This window comes from Naegleria fowleri, assembly GCF_008403515.1.
Source record: "Naegleria fowleri strain ATCC 30894 chromosome Unknown tig30, whole genome shotgun sequence".
Classification (NCBI taxonomy): domain Eukaryota; phylum Heterolobosea; class Eutetramitea; order Acrasida; family Naegleriidae; genus Naegleria; species Naegleria fowleri.
Window position 1 is genome coordinate 575,026 of NW_025407962.1, and position 14,859 is coordinate 589,884.

At 36.0% G+C, this 14,859-nt stretch overlaps 10 protein-coding genes across 10 annotated transcripts; 4 read left to right on the plus strand and 6 right to left on the minus strand.

The window, feature by feature from the left end:
• Positions 1 to 131: 131 nt before the first annotated feature.
• Positions 132 to 818, plus strand: FDP41_002844 (uncharacterized protein; the record flags this gene model as incomplete). The annotated part of the gene is made up of 1 exon (XM_044706083.1): positions 132 to 818. One exon carries the CDS (start codon positions 132 to 134, stop codon positions 816 to 818), a length of 687 nt encoding a protein of 228 aa, XP_044563042.1.
• Positions 819 to 1,070: 252 nt separating this feature from the next.
• On the minus strand, positions 1,071 to 2,584 carry FDP41_002845 (uncharacterized protein; the record flags this gene model as incomplete). Its single annotated transcript, XM_044706084.1, has 2 exons — positions 1,071 to 1,422; positions 1,488 to 2,584. The coding sequence occupies 2 exons, from the start codon at positions 2,582 to 2,584 to the stop codon at positions 1,071 to 1,073; spliced, it is 1,449 nt and encodes a 482-aa protein (XP_044563043.1).
• A 204-nt stretch (positions 2,585 to 2,788) lies between these two features.
• On the minus strand, positions 2,789 to 3,700 carry FDP41_002846 (uncharacterized protein; the record flags this gene model as incomplete). The annotated part of the gene is made up of 1 exon (XM_044706085.1): positions 2,789 to 3,700. The coding sequence occupies one exon, from the start codon at positions 3,698 to 3,700 to the stop codon at positions 2,789 to 2,791; it is 912 nt and encodes a 303-aa protein (XP_044563044.1).
• Positions 3,701 to 3,829: 129 nt separating this feature from the next.
• On the minus strand, positions 3,830 to 4,597 carry FDP41_002847 (uncharacterized protein; the record flags this gene model as incomplete). Its single annotated transcript, XM_044706086.1, has 2 exons — positions 3,830 to 4,318; positions 4,559 to 4,597. 2 exons carry the CDS (start codon positions 4,595 to 4,597, stop codon positions 3,830 to 3,832), a joined length of 528 nt encoding a protein of 175 aa, XP_044563045.1.
• Positions 4,598 to 4,770: 173 nt separating this feature from the next.
• FDP41_002848 (uncharacterized protein) lies at positions 4,771 to 6,779 on the minus strand (the record flags this gene model as incomplete). The annotated part of the gene is made up of 2 exons (XM_044706087.1): positions 4,771 to 6,545; positions 6,716 to 6,779. The coding sequence occupies 2 exons, from the start codon at positions 6,777 to 6,779 to the stop codon at positions 4,771 to 4,773; spliced, it is 1,839 nt and encodes a 612-aa protein (XP_044563046.1).
• Positions 6,780 to 7,047: 268 nt separating this feature from the next.
• On the minus strand, positions 7,048 to 9,108 carry FDP41_002849 (uncharacterized protein; the record flags this gene model as incomplete). Its single annotated transcript, XM_044706088.1, has 1 exon — positions 7,048 to 9,108. One exon carries the CDS (start codon positions 9,106 to 9,108, stop codon positions 7,048 to 7,050), a length of 2,061 nt encoding a protein of 686 aa, XP_044563047.1.
• A 921-nt stretch (positions 9,109 to 10,029) lies between these two features.
• Positions 10,030 to 10,911, minus strand: FDP41_002850 (uncharacterized protein; the record flags this gene model as incomplete). Its single annotated transcript, XM_044706090.1, has 2 exons — positions 10,030 to 10,325; positions 10,389 to 10,911. The coding sequence occupies 2 exons, from the start codon at positions 10,909 to 10,911 to the stop codon at positions 10,030 to 10,032; spliced, it is 819 nt and encodes a 272-aa protein (XP_044563048.1).
• A 244-nt stretch (positions 10,912 to 11,155) lies between these two features.
• FDP41_002851 (uncharacterized protein) lies at positions 11,156 to 11,779 on the plus strand (the record flags this gene model as incomplete). The annotated part of the gene is made up of 1 exon (XM_044706091.1): positions 11,156 to 11,779. One exon carries the CDS (start codon positions 11,156 to 11,158, stop codon positions 11,777 to 11,779), a length of 624 nt encoding a protein of 207 aa, XP_044563049.1.
• Positions 11,780 to 12,046: 267 nt separating this feature from the next.
• On the plus strand, positions 12,047 to 13,360 carry FDP41_002852 (uncharacterized protein; the record flags this gene model as incomplete). The annotated part of the gene is made up of 1 exon (XM_044706092.1): positions 12,047 to 13,360. One exon carries the CDS (start codon positions 12,047 to 12,049, stop codon positions 13,358 to 13,360), a length of 1,314 nt encoding a protein of 437 aa, XP_044563050.1.
• A 71-nt stretch (positions 13,361 to 13,431) lies between these two features.
• Positions 13,432 to 14,832, plus strand: FDP41_002853 (uncharacterized protein; the record flags this gene model as incomplete). The annotated part of the gene is made up of 1 exon (XM_044706093.1): positions 13,432 to 14,832. The coding sequence occupies one exon, from the start codon at positions 13,432 to 13,434 to the stop codon at positions 14,830 to 14,832; it is 1,401 nt and encodes a 466-aa protein (XP_044563051.1).
• Between the last annotated feature and the right edge of the window lie 27 nt (positions 14,833 to 14,859).

The window sequence follows — 14,859 nt, forward strand, 5'->3', positions numbered from 1 at the left end:
CAGTAGTTGGATCAGCAAGTGAAGACTTGTTGAGTTGCCAGTGACAGAAATTTCAAGTGAAAATCATCTCACAATTAAATGATGACACAATTGTAATTTAATATCAAATTGTCTGACAGAACGAAAGAAAAATGCGTCGCCTCAAGTTCAGCAATTCGTCGACGGTCACCAGCCAACAAACTTTCAAGCCCCAATCATCATCATCTTCGGGAAGAAAAGGAAGAAAACAACCATTCATAGTTGTGAGCTCAATCAATAGCAGCAATGTAAAGTATTCACACGATGACATTCAAGACCGAAAGTATCATAATGTCTGTATTCATTCCTTTCAATCATCACAAAATTCGTCATCCTCCCGAAAAGAATTAATTCAACAACATTTCAAAAATTGTACTCAATGCGGAAAATGTTGTACAGGATATGGATCCATTCGAGTCTATTTAAATGATGCATCGACCCTTGAAGCTATTGCAAAATATTTAAATTTGAGTGTTGAGGATTTTTGTAAGAATTATGTCATGAGTTCAATTTCACCTCGTTCCAAAGATGAAAAGCTTCTCTCCATTAAATACAAACCTTCACTGAATTTCCATAAACGAGTTGAATGTGTGTTTTTGAAACAGAAAGGAGTGGATCATGAAGGAAAAGCCATTTATCAGTGTGTGATTTATCCAGTACGACCGGATCAGTGTCGAACATTCCCTCATGGTTGGGATGAAGAAATTGAAACAGATGAAACCTTTTATAATATGATTGAAAATTGTGATGCATTAGAAACGTTGAAGGTGGAACGAGGGTGGGAAGAAAATGACAAATAGAGATTAAGGAGATGCATTAAATTGTGATCCAAATGATTCTTTCCTTTCGAAATGACGAAGGTACAAAATGTTTCTCAAAATAAGCCCAACTCAGACAATGAATGCATATGTCAATAATTATAGGTTAGTTGACTGAATGATGAAAAGTAGTTATCAAAATGTTTGATCAGCTTGCATTTCAACAATAAGTCATCTTATAGAGTCAATAATTTAACATTTATTTCGGACGTAGCTCACTAGTGGTGATTGCAGTTACTGCTTGCTCATGATCTTTTCAATTTCTTCAATTGTTTTTGGAACTCCTGCACAAAGATTGTCAATACCATCTTCAGTAATGGCGACATCATCCTCAATTCTAATACCTCCAACACTCATGTAATCATTAATTAAAGAAGCATTCAAGTATTTTTGAAGATTTTCATCCTTGAGAGCATTGGCAATCATTCTCTTGTTGAAATAGAGACCTGGTTCAACAGTGAGGACCATACCCTTTTGTAGAGTAACTCTAAGTCTGAGATTTCTAATACCAGGCTCATTAATCTTTTCGAAAGTACCATCTCTATTTGGAGGATCATGAACATCAAGTCCTAATGCATGTCCCAAACTATATTTTACGTTTTTGAACATTTCACATTACAAACAGTCCAACAAATTGTAAAATCTACTTACCCATGAGGGAAAAATATAGAACCAGCATGATGTTGCATCAATTCTTCGACAGCTTCATCTCCTTGCTTTCCATCAACCTTTAAAATACCCAATTCATAAAGACATTTCGTCATCACACGCAAGGCCAATCGATGCATGTCTTCCCATTTCACACCAGGTTTCATAGAAGCTAAAACTTGCATTTGAGCATCGAGAACAATTTGATAAATTTGCCTTTGCTTGTCTGAAAACTTTCCATTCACTGGAAAAACTCTTGTAATATCACTTGCATATAATGAGCCATGAGTTTCAGCACCAGCATCAAGCAAAACCAAACTTCCATCATGGATAATTTCATCATTTCTAATGTAGTGTAAAGTTGCTCCACGATCGTCACCAGCAACAATAGGATCATAAGCTTGGAAAATGGAGCCTCCATTCACCATGGTCTCATAACGAAAAACAGCATCCAATTCACGTTCATTGATTCCAGGTCTTGCACGTTGCATGCATTTGACGTGAGCTGCTCCAGAAATTTGACACATTCTTCTCATAATTTCAATTTCCTCTTGGGTCTTGATGAGTCTCAAGTCCTTCACCAATACATAAAAAGTTCGTGATGTTTCATCAGAAATAACTTCAACACCAGGTTCAAGAGTCTTTGGATTCAGCAATGAGCTGTTCTTGGAGTCTTGATCAAAGGCATAGACTTTCTGAATTTTCCATTCCTTCAAAATAGAGGCAACAGCTGATTCGGATTTGTATTCAACCCGAGAGAAACCAAGTTTTTGCTTGTAGTCTTCAGCCACTGGATACTCTCCACACCACAATGCATATTCATCATCATATTGTGGAACAAAGAGTACAGATTCACTGATGGATGGATTCAACAACAAGGCACATCCAGGCTCTGAGCAACCCGATAAATAATAGAAATTACTCTCTTGTCGGAATGTAAGCTCCACATCGCTGTTGTTGGTTCTAAGTTTAATATCACCTCCTTGAATAAAGTATGCTGCATTATGAGTGAAGGCTTCTCCTTTCAATTTTGCAGCAGCGTAGAAGGCTTCTCTGAAGGTTTTTCGGTTTGCACTTGTTCGCAAAATGGCAGAGGTCATCATGATGATGGAGATTCTTTTTTTATTGATTTTGTTGTTGTAATCTGTGAGAGCAATGAGGAATTCTACTGGACACAAAGCTTCCAAATCTTTGCGAAATTAAATGAATGTGCCATGACCAACAAACTCGCAAAGTTATTGAGTTAAAATACTGTTAAATCGTTGTGTGTCACTCTTAATTTTGTAGATGCATGTTCTGAACATCTAGTGGATTTTGACGCTCAAATCATCGTCATTGTCATCCACGAATGTGACATCGTCTTTTTTAGCTTTGGGCTGGTACATTTCATCAATTGCTTGACGAACTTTTGATATAATATCTTGTTCATACTCCTCACGTTTCCTTTTGAGCATCTCAAATCTTTCAGCGTAATCTTTCATTTCTTCCAATAAAGGATCTAAGGGAACTGGAGAACTGGATGAGGAGCCGGAGCTACTGAGGGTTGTTGATTGTAGATGAGAATCGTTGCCCATGCTATTAGTATTCTGGTCTGCCATCTCCGGTGGATTCATAGGTTGAGAAGTTTTCGTTCCATTCATTATATAAATACATTCCGTTCGTTTCTTGCTATCATACATGAGGTCTGTTAAATTTACAACTTCAACATATTGCGAAGTATCGTCTCGTTTTGTGTTTTTAAATTGTGTTCCAGGAGATATCTTGTTCCAGTATCTATTCTTTAAATATTCAGATCCAAAATCTAATATCATTGTCCTGTGAGCTCCCTCTGATTTTTCCGGATAATTTTTACACTTTGATAAATGAAGAGAATTGTCTCCACGAGTATAATCCAATTGTTTTTCCAAAATAATTTTTATATCATTATCGTTGTATTCGCTCGGCCTCTTTGTTTGATCTTGAGTACAAAATTTGAGAGAAATTAAAGCCAAATAATCCGTCCAGTCATTCTTTCCAGGCTTCTTCTTTTTTCCGAAATAATTATTATTGGGTACATAATTTTGATAATTAATGCTCGGAGGTGGTGGTGGAGGAGGTTGGTTGCTTTTGTTCATGTGAGAATTATATGAATAATTGTTTTGATTTGAAGACTCATACACCCCTAAAAAACAATCTTCATCTTGTGCGGAAAGAATTGGAGTACCTAGCGAAGGCATATTTTTTTTTGGTTCTGTTTTGGATTGGATTTTTCTGGAAATTATTTGTTTTTATTACATTATTAATTTTGGAATTTGATTCTGGTTAGATCAATACAAATGGTTATTGTCAACAAAATGAACAAAGAATTAAATAGTGCATTGCATGGTGGTTGAGTTGTAATATCCACATCGTGGTCTAAGTGACTCGTCCCATCCAACACAAGAGTTTGCAGAATAGAAACAACTAAATGAAGGATAACATTTGTTTTCTTTCAATGTATATAAATTTGTATCTAATCCAGGAATTTTCATATTTCCTAACATGGGGCTACCTCTGAAACAATCTTGTCCAGGATATGATAAACCAAAAACATAGAACAAAGCAACAGCACATCCGAAAATGAACAATATTGGGGTAATGATCATGAGAATACGTAATTTGGGTTCAAGATAGGAAGTTCTTTGCCAATACAACAAAATTCCCAATGGAATTAATTGCAAAATTAAAAAGATGATCATTGCAAAGTTTGCATAAAGGTGTACATCGTTCACGAATGTGAAAACTGCCAACAATACAAAAGTGATTAGCCCAATAAGTCCTACAATGGCAGCTGATGTGTAGGTGGCAATTTTAATCTATCGTGAAGCAATTGTGTTGTCATTGATATTGTTTGAATGATTCCGAGTGGATGTTTTGATACGTAATTATGATAATTCGAAGTGATTGTAATGACAACCATGATGATGATCATTTAATAATAAATTCAATAATTGTTTGGATCCGATTCAAAATGAAATAGAACAGTTGTGCCAATATATTCAAAAAGAACCGAGAGATGTTACATGGATGCAACACTCATTGGTACAGATACCTACAGTCTTGCTGTTCTCATCGCCATAGAGAGGGTTGTCCATTTTCTTCGTATTTTTTTTGTGATTTTTTCGGAGCTCTTCTTCCAATTCGAATTGGAGACATGCTTTGGATGAGCTCTCGAAAAAGATAAACAGTCATCATCAAAATAAGAACTGCATCAGTCTTGATGTCTTGCAATCGAATTGCATGTCAATAATTTATTCAAAATTTCAATTTAAAGGAATGGTTCCAAATCAATTTCAAAAACGGAGACTGGAAGTTGAATCTTAAAGTTTTTGAGCACCAATGGATGAATAATGCCAAAGATACCAATCTTTTTACCCTTGTAGTAAATGTTGGCTTGTCTTCCTTCTAAAAAGCTCTCATCGTTCGATGGGAAAATAGAATAGCAGTCTCTTGTACCAGCCTTTTCATGCTCAAATTCGAATGGAACAGCTAAAACTTCCATCACTCTGTCCACCAAGCCATGAATAAGTTCCAAGCCAGATGTCTCAGAAGAGAAGAGAGCTGCTAATCTTCTGTTATTTCTTGTTCCTACGTCCTTGGTTTCATCAATCAAAACGACATCTCCACATTCGAACAACTTGATTGGTAATTTCAAGATCTTGTTGCTTTGAAAAGTCTTTAACAAACCTGGAATCAAGCTAATTCTTGCTGTTTGGAATTCCTTAGTTTGTGATTGAGAAACAGAAATAGCGCTCTTTCCATCGTTGTGCTTTCTCATGAATGTGAAGATTTCATCGTGAGAGCAGAGAATTAGCGACAAAACTTCTGTATATCCAGCCATTGACATTTCTAAACGCATCATGTCAGACAATTTGTTCAGCTCATTTTCCTTTCCTATAGTTGAAGACTTTGGGAAAGTTTTTGGAATATTATTGTAACCATATGCGATGGCAACATCTTCCATAATATCACATGCATGTAAAACATCGCTACGGGTTGGTGGAGCAAGAACCTTCAACGTCTTTTCATTCACAACAGACGCATTCAATTGCATTCTCTTCAAAAGTTCTGCCATCTTTTCAACACTCAAATCCAATCCAAGTCTGTTGTTGACATAATCGGTAGTACAAGAGAATTCCACATCATCAAGAATAGGTGTAATCTCATTGGCAGATTGAGTATGATCTTCATATTCTACTTTAACTTGCTCAACTGTGAATGGTTTTGAGCAATATTCAGCAAACATTGTGACCATAGTATTCAACACAATCTTGGCTTTGGTTAAATCTGTGGCTGTGCATTCAATAAAAACGTTCTTTGTTGAAACTTTGATCTTGGAATGATCAGAGTTAATGATTGGTGGAAGAGACAAAACTTGTCTGTTTGAATCATAAATAACAGGATAAACAGGGCTGTCTTTGATAATCTTAAGGTATGGTCTCAAATGTTTTTGCTTTTCGTCAGTATCAATAAAATTGAATAATTCTGTTGCTGTGAATTGTTGGGTTTGACCCAATGGAGCAAATTTGATTTGAGATGGAGGCAATGCTTCATAGGTGAATGGAGCTTTGATTGTGTCCAAATCATGGGTACCAATGGCAACAAGTGTTCTCTTTCTACAAATATTTTGGTGGAGCTTTTCCTGCAAATCCATAAAACTCTTCTTTCTAGCTTCATCAAAAGTAATATTTCTCAACACTGCACCAACAACATATCTACGGACTTGTTGAGTTTCCTTCTTTACGATAATTTTCAGCAACTTGCTCTCACCTCCAACAACGCTATTATCAATTGAATACACTGGAGCAAGTTCTTTTTGAAGGAAAATCTTCAAGGCTCGGCACAACCCTTCTTCGCACAACAAGTCGTATCTATTAGCTGGTATTTCAATTTTATAGATGACTTCATCAGCATCTTCTGAGAGTAATTTCAAATCCTCCTTTGAAAGTGATCCGTGTTCCTTTTCTTTCATCTCTCTTTCAGAAGTAACATCATCCAATTCAATACCAAAATCAAAACATAACTGACTGAATTCTTCATCGGCTTTATATTTATGATTCAACAACAATACGAACAAGATCGCAGTAATGAACAAAATTTGTGGGTAATTTCATTAGTTTCATTACACCATCGTCCGATACAACAACAACAATAATAAAATTGAACATATTGTATTTAATTACGATATGATGTTGGTGATGATATATACGTACAGTATGTCAAAGGAAGCTCAAGACGTTCAAGCAACCTGTTTTTCTTCACGTTCACAACTGGCATGATGAAAGTTTGGGATGGATATTTTTTGTCGACAACTTTTAATTTTTCATTATCCTGCCCGAAACCCCACACAGCTGATGGTTAATCGAGATGCGCTTGAACGCATTTGGTTCATGCACGTGTTATCAGCTTATTAAGATAATACATTTTCAATAAGCGGGAATGAAGGGAGAATGTGGAGAAACTGATCAATGTGTCACAATAACAAATTGCAACCGCGTTGAAGGAAGTAGAGTTAGTTTAAAGTTTAAAAGTAGAATCTATTTTCTTATTGCTTGGATTGCTCTCTTCCAGAGCCACGTCCTCCTCGACCTCTTTCAGACTTTCCACGACCCCTTCCGCGTCCTCTTCCTCTACCTCTTCCTCGAGGTGATGTAGTGGAAAAGTTTAAGAAACTGTGGGAAGTAATTTTCAACTTGCTGCTGAATTTTGAAACTCGAATTAGGGGTGTGTTTCCTGGTATGTTCTGTGGATTATTTATATGGTCCAAAAACATCTTGCCGAACTTGTGGAATGCAGTAACGTGTGTTTCAATAAAGTTCTTCATAAAACTGTCAAGCAAGACAAAATTCCTGAAGCGACTTCTTGATCCATCTAATAAAAAGTCCACCATAAACCGATCATACTCGATATGAATGTTTTGAGAAGAATATTTGGAAATACAAAAATATTTCCAATTTTTCGCAACAAATTGTGTGAAATGATGCACAATAAAATCAGTTTGTGCTTCCAAATTAAAACCCCACTCATCGCTTAAGAATTGTTGTTTGGTATGCTGTTGAAAGGTCTTTTCAGACCGTACAATCGCTCCTCGTTGGATGGTTATGAATGAAGGTGTTATCTGAGAAGTGTTTCTTGAGTTTGCAATTGATTCAAGTAAGAACTTATTGTGTTGTACTACAGATGAGATCATGTTAAATAATGAGAGAATGTGTTGAAACAGGCTAATATAACCATTCGGTCTGTTTCTAAATCTCATGACAAGTCTATTCTTTCCATAAGCATAATTTTTGTGAAATAAATAAAACCATCGAGATTTGTCATCCAGCGATTTCAAGTTTTCCATTAAAGCGTAAACCTTATCTTTGAAATCATGTGGATAATGAAATTGAGAGTAGTCTGAATGTGATGGTGGCGATAAAAATCTTGTAAATCCAAAAGATACAGCTCGAAAATAAAGGTTCTTTTCCCTAGCATAACGACAATTGGTGATTGTTTTCTGGGTAAGAGACTCCAAAGTTTCTTTGATTTTCTCACGTACAGATCGTGAAGTGAGAAGCCTTCTCAATTCTTGTTTCCAATTTCTTTGTTTTTTCGACCTGTCTGACGTTTTCTTTTCAAATAGTATTTCCTTAATCTCATTGTCTATTCTTTCATTGTAAGCTAATATTTCAGACGAATCAGGAGATACTATCGGAATACCAACATTTCTATTCTTGCGAATAATCTCGCTCAGATTCTTTAAATTTGCATTTCTTTCAATAATTTCGTGCATGGTCTGCATATTAGGAATGTCAGATTGCAATATCGAAGAAATCCAACCTGGAAATAAGCGATTCATAATTTTTAAACTCTTTACCAGTTTGTACTTAATGTCTGAAGCACTAAACCTCCCTTGCTCATTTTGGATCAAAGATGCAAATTTGCTCTTTTTCTTGTTAAATTCGTTCAACTGCTCAGAAAATGAAAGCATATTCCATTCAGTTTGTAGCTCATGAGATGTTGAATTCAAGTCTCCAATTTTTTTCAAAAATGTTTTTCTGTTTCTTACATAATTTTCAATATCTTCAATCTCTTTTCGATGCTTTAGAAAAGTCATCAGTCTAAAATATTCACAATATTGTATGGCCTCTCCTTTGAATGAAGAGTCGTCAAAATCATCAATATTCAACATTGCCAATGTAATGTTACGAGAAATGTACAGGATGTTCTTGACAGCATCATCTCTGAGCGACAAAAAGGAGTATATTTTGAATAGAATTTCTCTTGGTAATTGTTTGAATAACTCTCTTTCTCTTTCTCTTCGTACAGCAACAGGCCCAACAAATGCATTTGTTTCATTTCGTTTTGATTTTATATTTTTCTTGATCTCACTCGAAGCAAACACAACAAAATCGGCAAGCTTCCATTGATTTTTCCTTCTATTTCGTCCCTTCTTTTTGTTTTTCAAACCATTTTCAGACATGTATTGTCTTGCTATTCCTTTCGGAAGTTGATGAGTATTCCGTTGTTTTGTGTCTTCAACTTGCGAAATTTGTTTTCGCTTCATCGGACCATGTTCCTGATGAATGAAATTGCTTGTTGTTCGCTCACGATCAGGGTTCAGCATTTTTTTCGTTTTTGGGTTATTGTAATCCCACAAGATCAGAACAAGAGAAGAATTGTAAACAATCAATGTTTGTTAGAATCATTCCAGGGTTGAGTCTTTTGGTAACAAAGCAATTATGTTTTCCATTAACGTCATTAAAACGGCATGTTTGAAATAGGAACCTCATAGAGAACGTTGCATTGTGTGAACTTTCGTACATCATTAACAACTGTGCGATCTCTGAGGTTTCTCCCAAACGATACGTTTGTCCACAATATCACAACCTGAAATAACCAAAGGAGCTATCTGATTGTTAAATTGTACGTGCACAAAAGGTTGTTGTACATCGTTCATGCTTAAAATACATTTCAATTGGCAGTTCGCGTTTGCATGTTGATAAGAAAAATTGCCAATTTTCCATTGACCTGTTTCAATCTCAATGTTTCCAAGTGTCGTTGAAAAGTCGTAATCAATGATTGACAACTGTTGAGGCAATTTGAGGATTAAATTTTCAATAGTAAACCTTGACATGTCAAAATTTGGTGTTAAGCTGATTTTCACCTCTGCCGTTATTCTTGAATAAGGGTTGTGAAGAAATATTTTCGAAAGAAATTCCAATTAAAAAATGTGGAGCTTTCATCATGGTCACTCCTTGGAAAGTATAATTCAAGAGTTCAAAAGATCCATCAGGAGGAATCAACGAAATTACATTCTCATCATTCACTTTTACATTCTTGAACAACTTGACCGATTTTTCACTTGATGCCCATAGATCTTGAAATCTTCTGTTCATCTGTACTTTAATTTCTGAATGCACACAAGATATAAAACATTTCACATCAAGTTTACCCATCACATCATGTGCTAATACATGGCCATCATGTGCCACTCTCATTCTCGATTTCTCAAACCAATCCCAATATATATTTTTTCTTTTATATTCTATTGGGCAATAATTAAAAAGTACAGAAAACTGACTAGTCGGTCTTTCGGAGAAGAGCTTCCATTCTTCGCCAATGATTCTTCCAAAATCGATTTCAAAGCATTTTCGTTTGTATTCTCAGTTATTCCCAAACATATCATTTCATCAACCAGTTGCCATAGTAATGAATAATTTAATGGAATAGTATTAGTTTGAAGTGGAGTTCCCAAAAGTTTGCACATGAGGTCATGCATCTTGTAAAGCAGGCAAATCATTTCCATGGCATTATTGCGAATGCTATTAGAAACCACAACCACTAACGAGAAAAAATCGATCCCTAAATGGTCTGTTTTCAATGAACTGTGAAAATTACACTTACAATGTAAATCTTGTTTTGAAATAAAAACAAATAATCTCCCTTTGGAGTGAAATATAGGCTTCACATGATAGATCTCTGAAACATCAATAACATTCTCTACAAAACACGAAATAATTTTCTGTTTTATGAGACAATGTCTCACTGGGTCTCCCAAAGGTACTAGATTGAAATTTCTGAAAAACAATTCATTTCCAAATCGGTCCAAAATAAAGAATGCATAAATTCTTTTCAATTCCGATAAGTAATAATGATCTTGGCACTGATAGAAGCGTCTTTGACAATATTTGTTTTGATTGTTTAATTTCATCAAGATGTGGTGACATATTTGATCCACATCCTTCAATACTTGTTTCTGCTCTCGGTTCAAGTACCATTGATTTTCCAAATACATGAGAGCGAAGTGCTCCGAATTCATGAATTTGTGCCAATGTTTACACACCAAAAACGGCTGAGAATTTCTGAAATCACTCATGCTTAGGAATCCCAAAATTTTACTCAAAACCAAGTCGTCCAAGGATGACATTTTTTCGTGTTGTCGGTTTTTCGCAAGTTCCAATTGACTGTCAAACATTCAATACAAAACAAGCTTGAATTGTTGATACGTGTATCATTCCAATGAAAAAACATCATCCTTTAAATTAATCCTCGAGTACGCAGTAGCGATCTTCCAAATAAAAAGTCTCTTTTTAGAATCCTGTTGGAATGCAAGGCCTTGAACTCGGCACAAAAAAAAACGTTTTTTTGTTGTTGAGAGTCCCCACCACACCATGCCACACCATCATCATCATCCGTTTCATCATAGACGCAGACCTTTGGGGGTCATCTCTTCTGGAGTCGCACTGGTGGTCATAGGTACGATTCTAGTCATCATTTCTGTCATTATAGGTGCTCTTTATGCGGCCTGTATTGCTGTTTCTGCCAATACATCCACCAGCTGTTCCGGAATAACCACTCCCATCGTTCTCGGGGTAGTGGGTATTGTGTTGATTGTGAGTGGTATTGCAAGTATCATTGGTGGTATTCGAATGTTTATTTTGATCAAGAACGTGGCCAGTGATGTGGCAAAGGATGAGATGAGCTCTGTGGTTCCAGTTGCCACGACCACGGTGATGACAACAACCGTTCAACCACAAGGAAACTATCAACCTCAACCAACTCCAATTTACTACAACAATGTACAACAGCCACAACCAATGTATGGATATCAACCTTATCCAAACAATGTCGTGATGGTGGGACAACCACAATTCCAACCACAACAACCTCAAATATCATATTCACCCTATGTACAACAACAACAACCAACAACAAACGTTTATCCAGCACAACCATATGCCCCACCAACCTATGATGCTCAAATGCAACCTTATTCAAGTGATAGCAAGGTGTAAACTCATGATTGCTCCCTTTTTATTCTCTTACCAGTTTTTTCTATAAATTATTTTATTGACATATTTGTAAATTGAGGATCTATAGTTAATCAATCATCATCTAACAATTGTGTAAATACAAGAAGCTATTGAGCAATTTAAGGTGTGTCATCCCAAATGGAACTGGGAGACGTAATCCCAACCATCTGCAATTTCAAAAACTCACCACGTCCAGAACTTCAACAGAAGTCAGTTGCGAAGCTTTGAAGCTTTGCACAACAAAACAAAATGTTCTCTCCCCAAAACGCTGACCTATTCAAGTCCTACAGCAAACTTGAGAACCACTATCGTAGTGAGTTCCTTCAAAAGATTCGAGAAAAGGACGCAAAGCTTCGAGAATTAAATCAACCTGTCGAATGGATTGCTTCCGAAAAGGTCCACGGCAGCAATTTCAGCTTTATCGTTCATTCCAACAACAACAATCAAACAGAAGCCAGTCAGACTGCAAACAGCAGCGACCAATTACAAATTACAATTTCCAATCGAACCACAGTGCTCGACAAGAATTTCACCAACTTTTATCCAGAGGCAATCGAAGAAGTTTGGCAAAGATATGAAAACAGTGCCAAGAAATTGTTTGTTTTGATCGCTGAAGAAGCACCCTCATGGTTTGTCAATAACTTGTCCTCAATGCCAGAAGAGAACGAGTCGACAGATTCTGAAAATGTCGCCACTTCGTCACAATCATCAAAGGAGTACATTCTCAAGAAAATCCACATTTATGGTGAATTGTTTGGAGGATGTTTTCCAAAACATAAAGTGACCAATAATGAAGATTCCACAAAGAGAAAGCACATTCAAAAAGGAGTCTATTATTGTCCTCATTATGACTTTTATGTGTTCGATGTGTTTTGTTCTTTTGAAAATGGAGAAGAGAAATGGGCTGTTTTTGATCATGTGGATCCATTGCTTGAGAAAGCTGATTTTAGAGTACGCGCAAAACCTCTCATTAGAGGAACCTTAGAAGAATGTTTGTCATTCGACATTGAGTTTAACACCACCCTTCCTCATTTGTACTATTCTGAAATTCTTGATGAGTTGAATATTCATTGGAAAGAGAAAGAAAATTTGTGTGAGGGTGTTGTCATTAAGGCAGCTAACAGAAATGTTCATGTTGGTGCCAGAGCCATCATCAAAAAGAAAAACTCCAAGTTTTTGGAGACAAATCCTGCCAAAACGAAAAATAGACAACCTAAAAAGGATAGATCAAAAGAGGTGTCTGAAGATTACGAAAATACATGGCAAGAGATGGAAAGATACATCACCATGAACAGACTTTCAAACGTAGAATCAAAAATTGGTACCATCACAAGGCATAATCTTTCACAAATAATGAAAGAATTTGTTTCAGATATCATTTGTGACTACAATAAGGATGTCACAAGCGAGGTGAATACCGATGATGAGACAACTGACAAGTGTTGCAAACCCTTGGACCAACTGGATGAAGCAGACCAAAAGAAAATAACAAAGAAGCTCTCAGAGACATGCATGTCTCTTGTGAAGAGGTATGTCAACATGCATAATTCAAATAAACAATAGCAAGGGAGATTAAAAGTGAAATGGAAGTCAATTTCAGGGAACAAAAAGCTTTTCAAATCAACTCGAAAAAAATGTTTCCAACAATTAAAACTTACACCGATATTCATGATTGTTTATTCTCAATTATTGGAGGTAATATGGATGATGAGTTATCTTCAAGAACCAATGATGAGTTTACAATCAAGAAGGAACAAGGCTTTATTTTCATCAAATATAAATCAGCCACAAGAAATACATTTCCAGATCCGGAGAAGGCTCGAGATGAGCATGAGCGATTAATCAGTAAATTACGAAGAGAATGTAGAGGAATTATATTTGAAGAGGAAACCAAAGCGATTGTTTGTAGAAAATTCCACAAGTTTTTTAATATCAATGAACGAGAGGAAACCAATATTGAGAAGATTAATTGGAAACGTGGATTCCGAGTGTTGGAGAAAATGGACGGCTCTTTGGTATCTCCAGTTCTAGTGAAGAATAGATCATCAGAAGAGCAGCATGGAATTAAATTTACTACAATGCTGGGATTTACTGAAATAGCTCAATTTGTCGATGATTATGTTTTTTCTGAAATGAAAGAAAGACAACGAAGAAATTATCTTTCATTTTGCAATTATTGTATTGAGAAGAAATGGACACCCTTGTTTGAATTTTGTTCGCCCAAGCAAACAATTGTTCTGGAATACACTGAAAGTACTTTAACATTACTCGCTATTAGAAAGAATGAAAGCGGAGAATATATGGAGTTCAATGAAATGGTAAAGCTAGTCAAACATAATTTCTCAAATGACATTCCAATTGTGAAAGTTTGGAAAGAATATCCACAAGGACTAAATGGAGATGCAAAAGGCCTTTTGAAAGAAATTTACTCGCAAAAACAAGTCGAAGGTTATGTCATTCGATTTAATGATGGAGACATGTACAAGGTGAACACTCATTGGTATAATAGCCTTCATGGTGTAGAGACCAGTGGAAAGTCTGTTCGTGATAGACATATCATTCTTGGAATTTTAGATAACACTGTTGACGATTTGATTGCTTGTACATTTTTTGCAGAAGATGGTAAGCGAAATGCTGCCCAGTTTTTCAGAGATGAAGTGGAACGAAAATTAGAAAAACAATTTTCAGTAATGAAAAAAGAACTACAAAACGATTGCTCGCCCGATTCAGTGACGGGCCAATTTTTAAATTTTCTGAAAGACCAACCATTACATTCATCGTCAGAGGTAGGAACAACTGAAGGAAGAGAAATGTTTTATACATTTCTCAAAGATAGGTTTAAGCTTAATTCAAGAGAATTTGATAAGCACAGAAAATTATTCTACAAATGGCTTAACATTGACTTGTCTGGCATTAAACCCTTCTTTTTCACAGAGCATGGCATTTTGACGGATCCAAAGGCTGAAAAATCGGATACTAGCAAGAGCAACGATCGGCAGACCCCAAAGACATCTCATTCCAAAAAGAAGAAATGAACACAATGTTGTTATATTCAATATTTA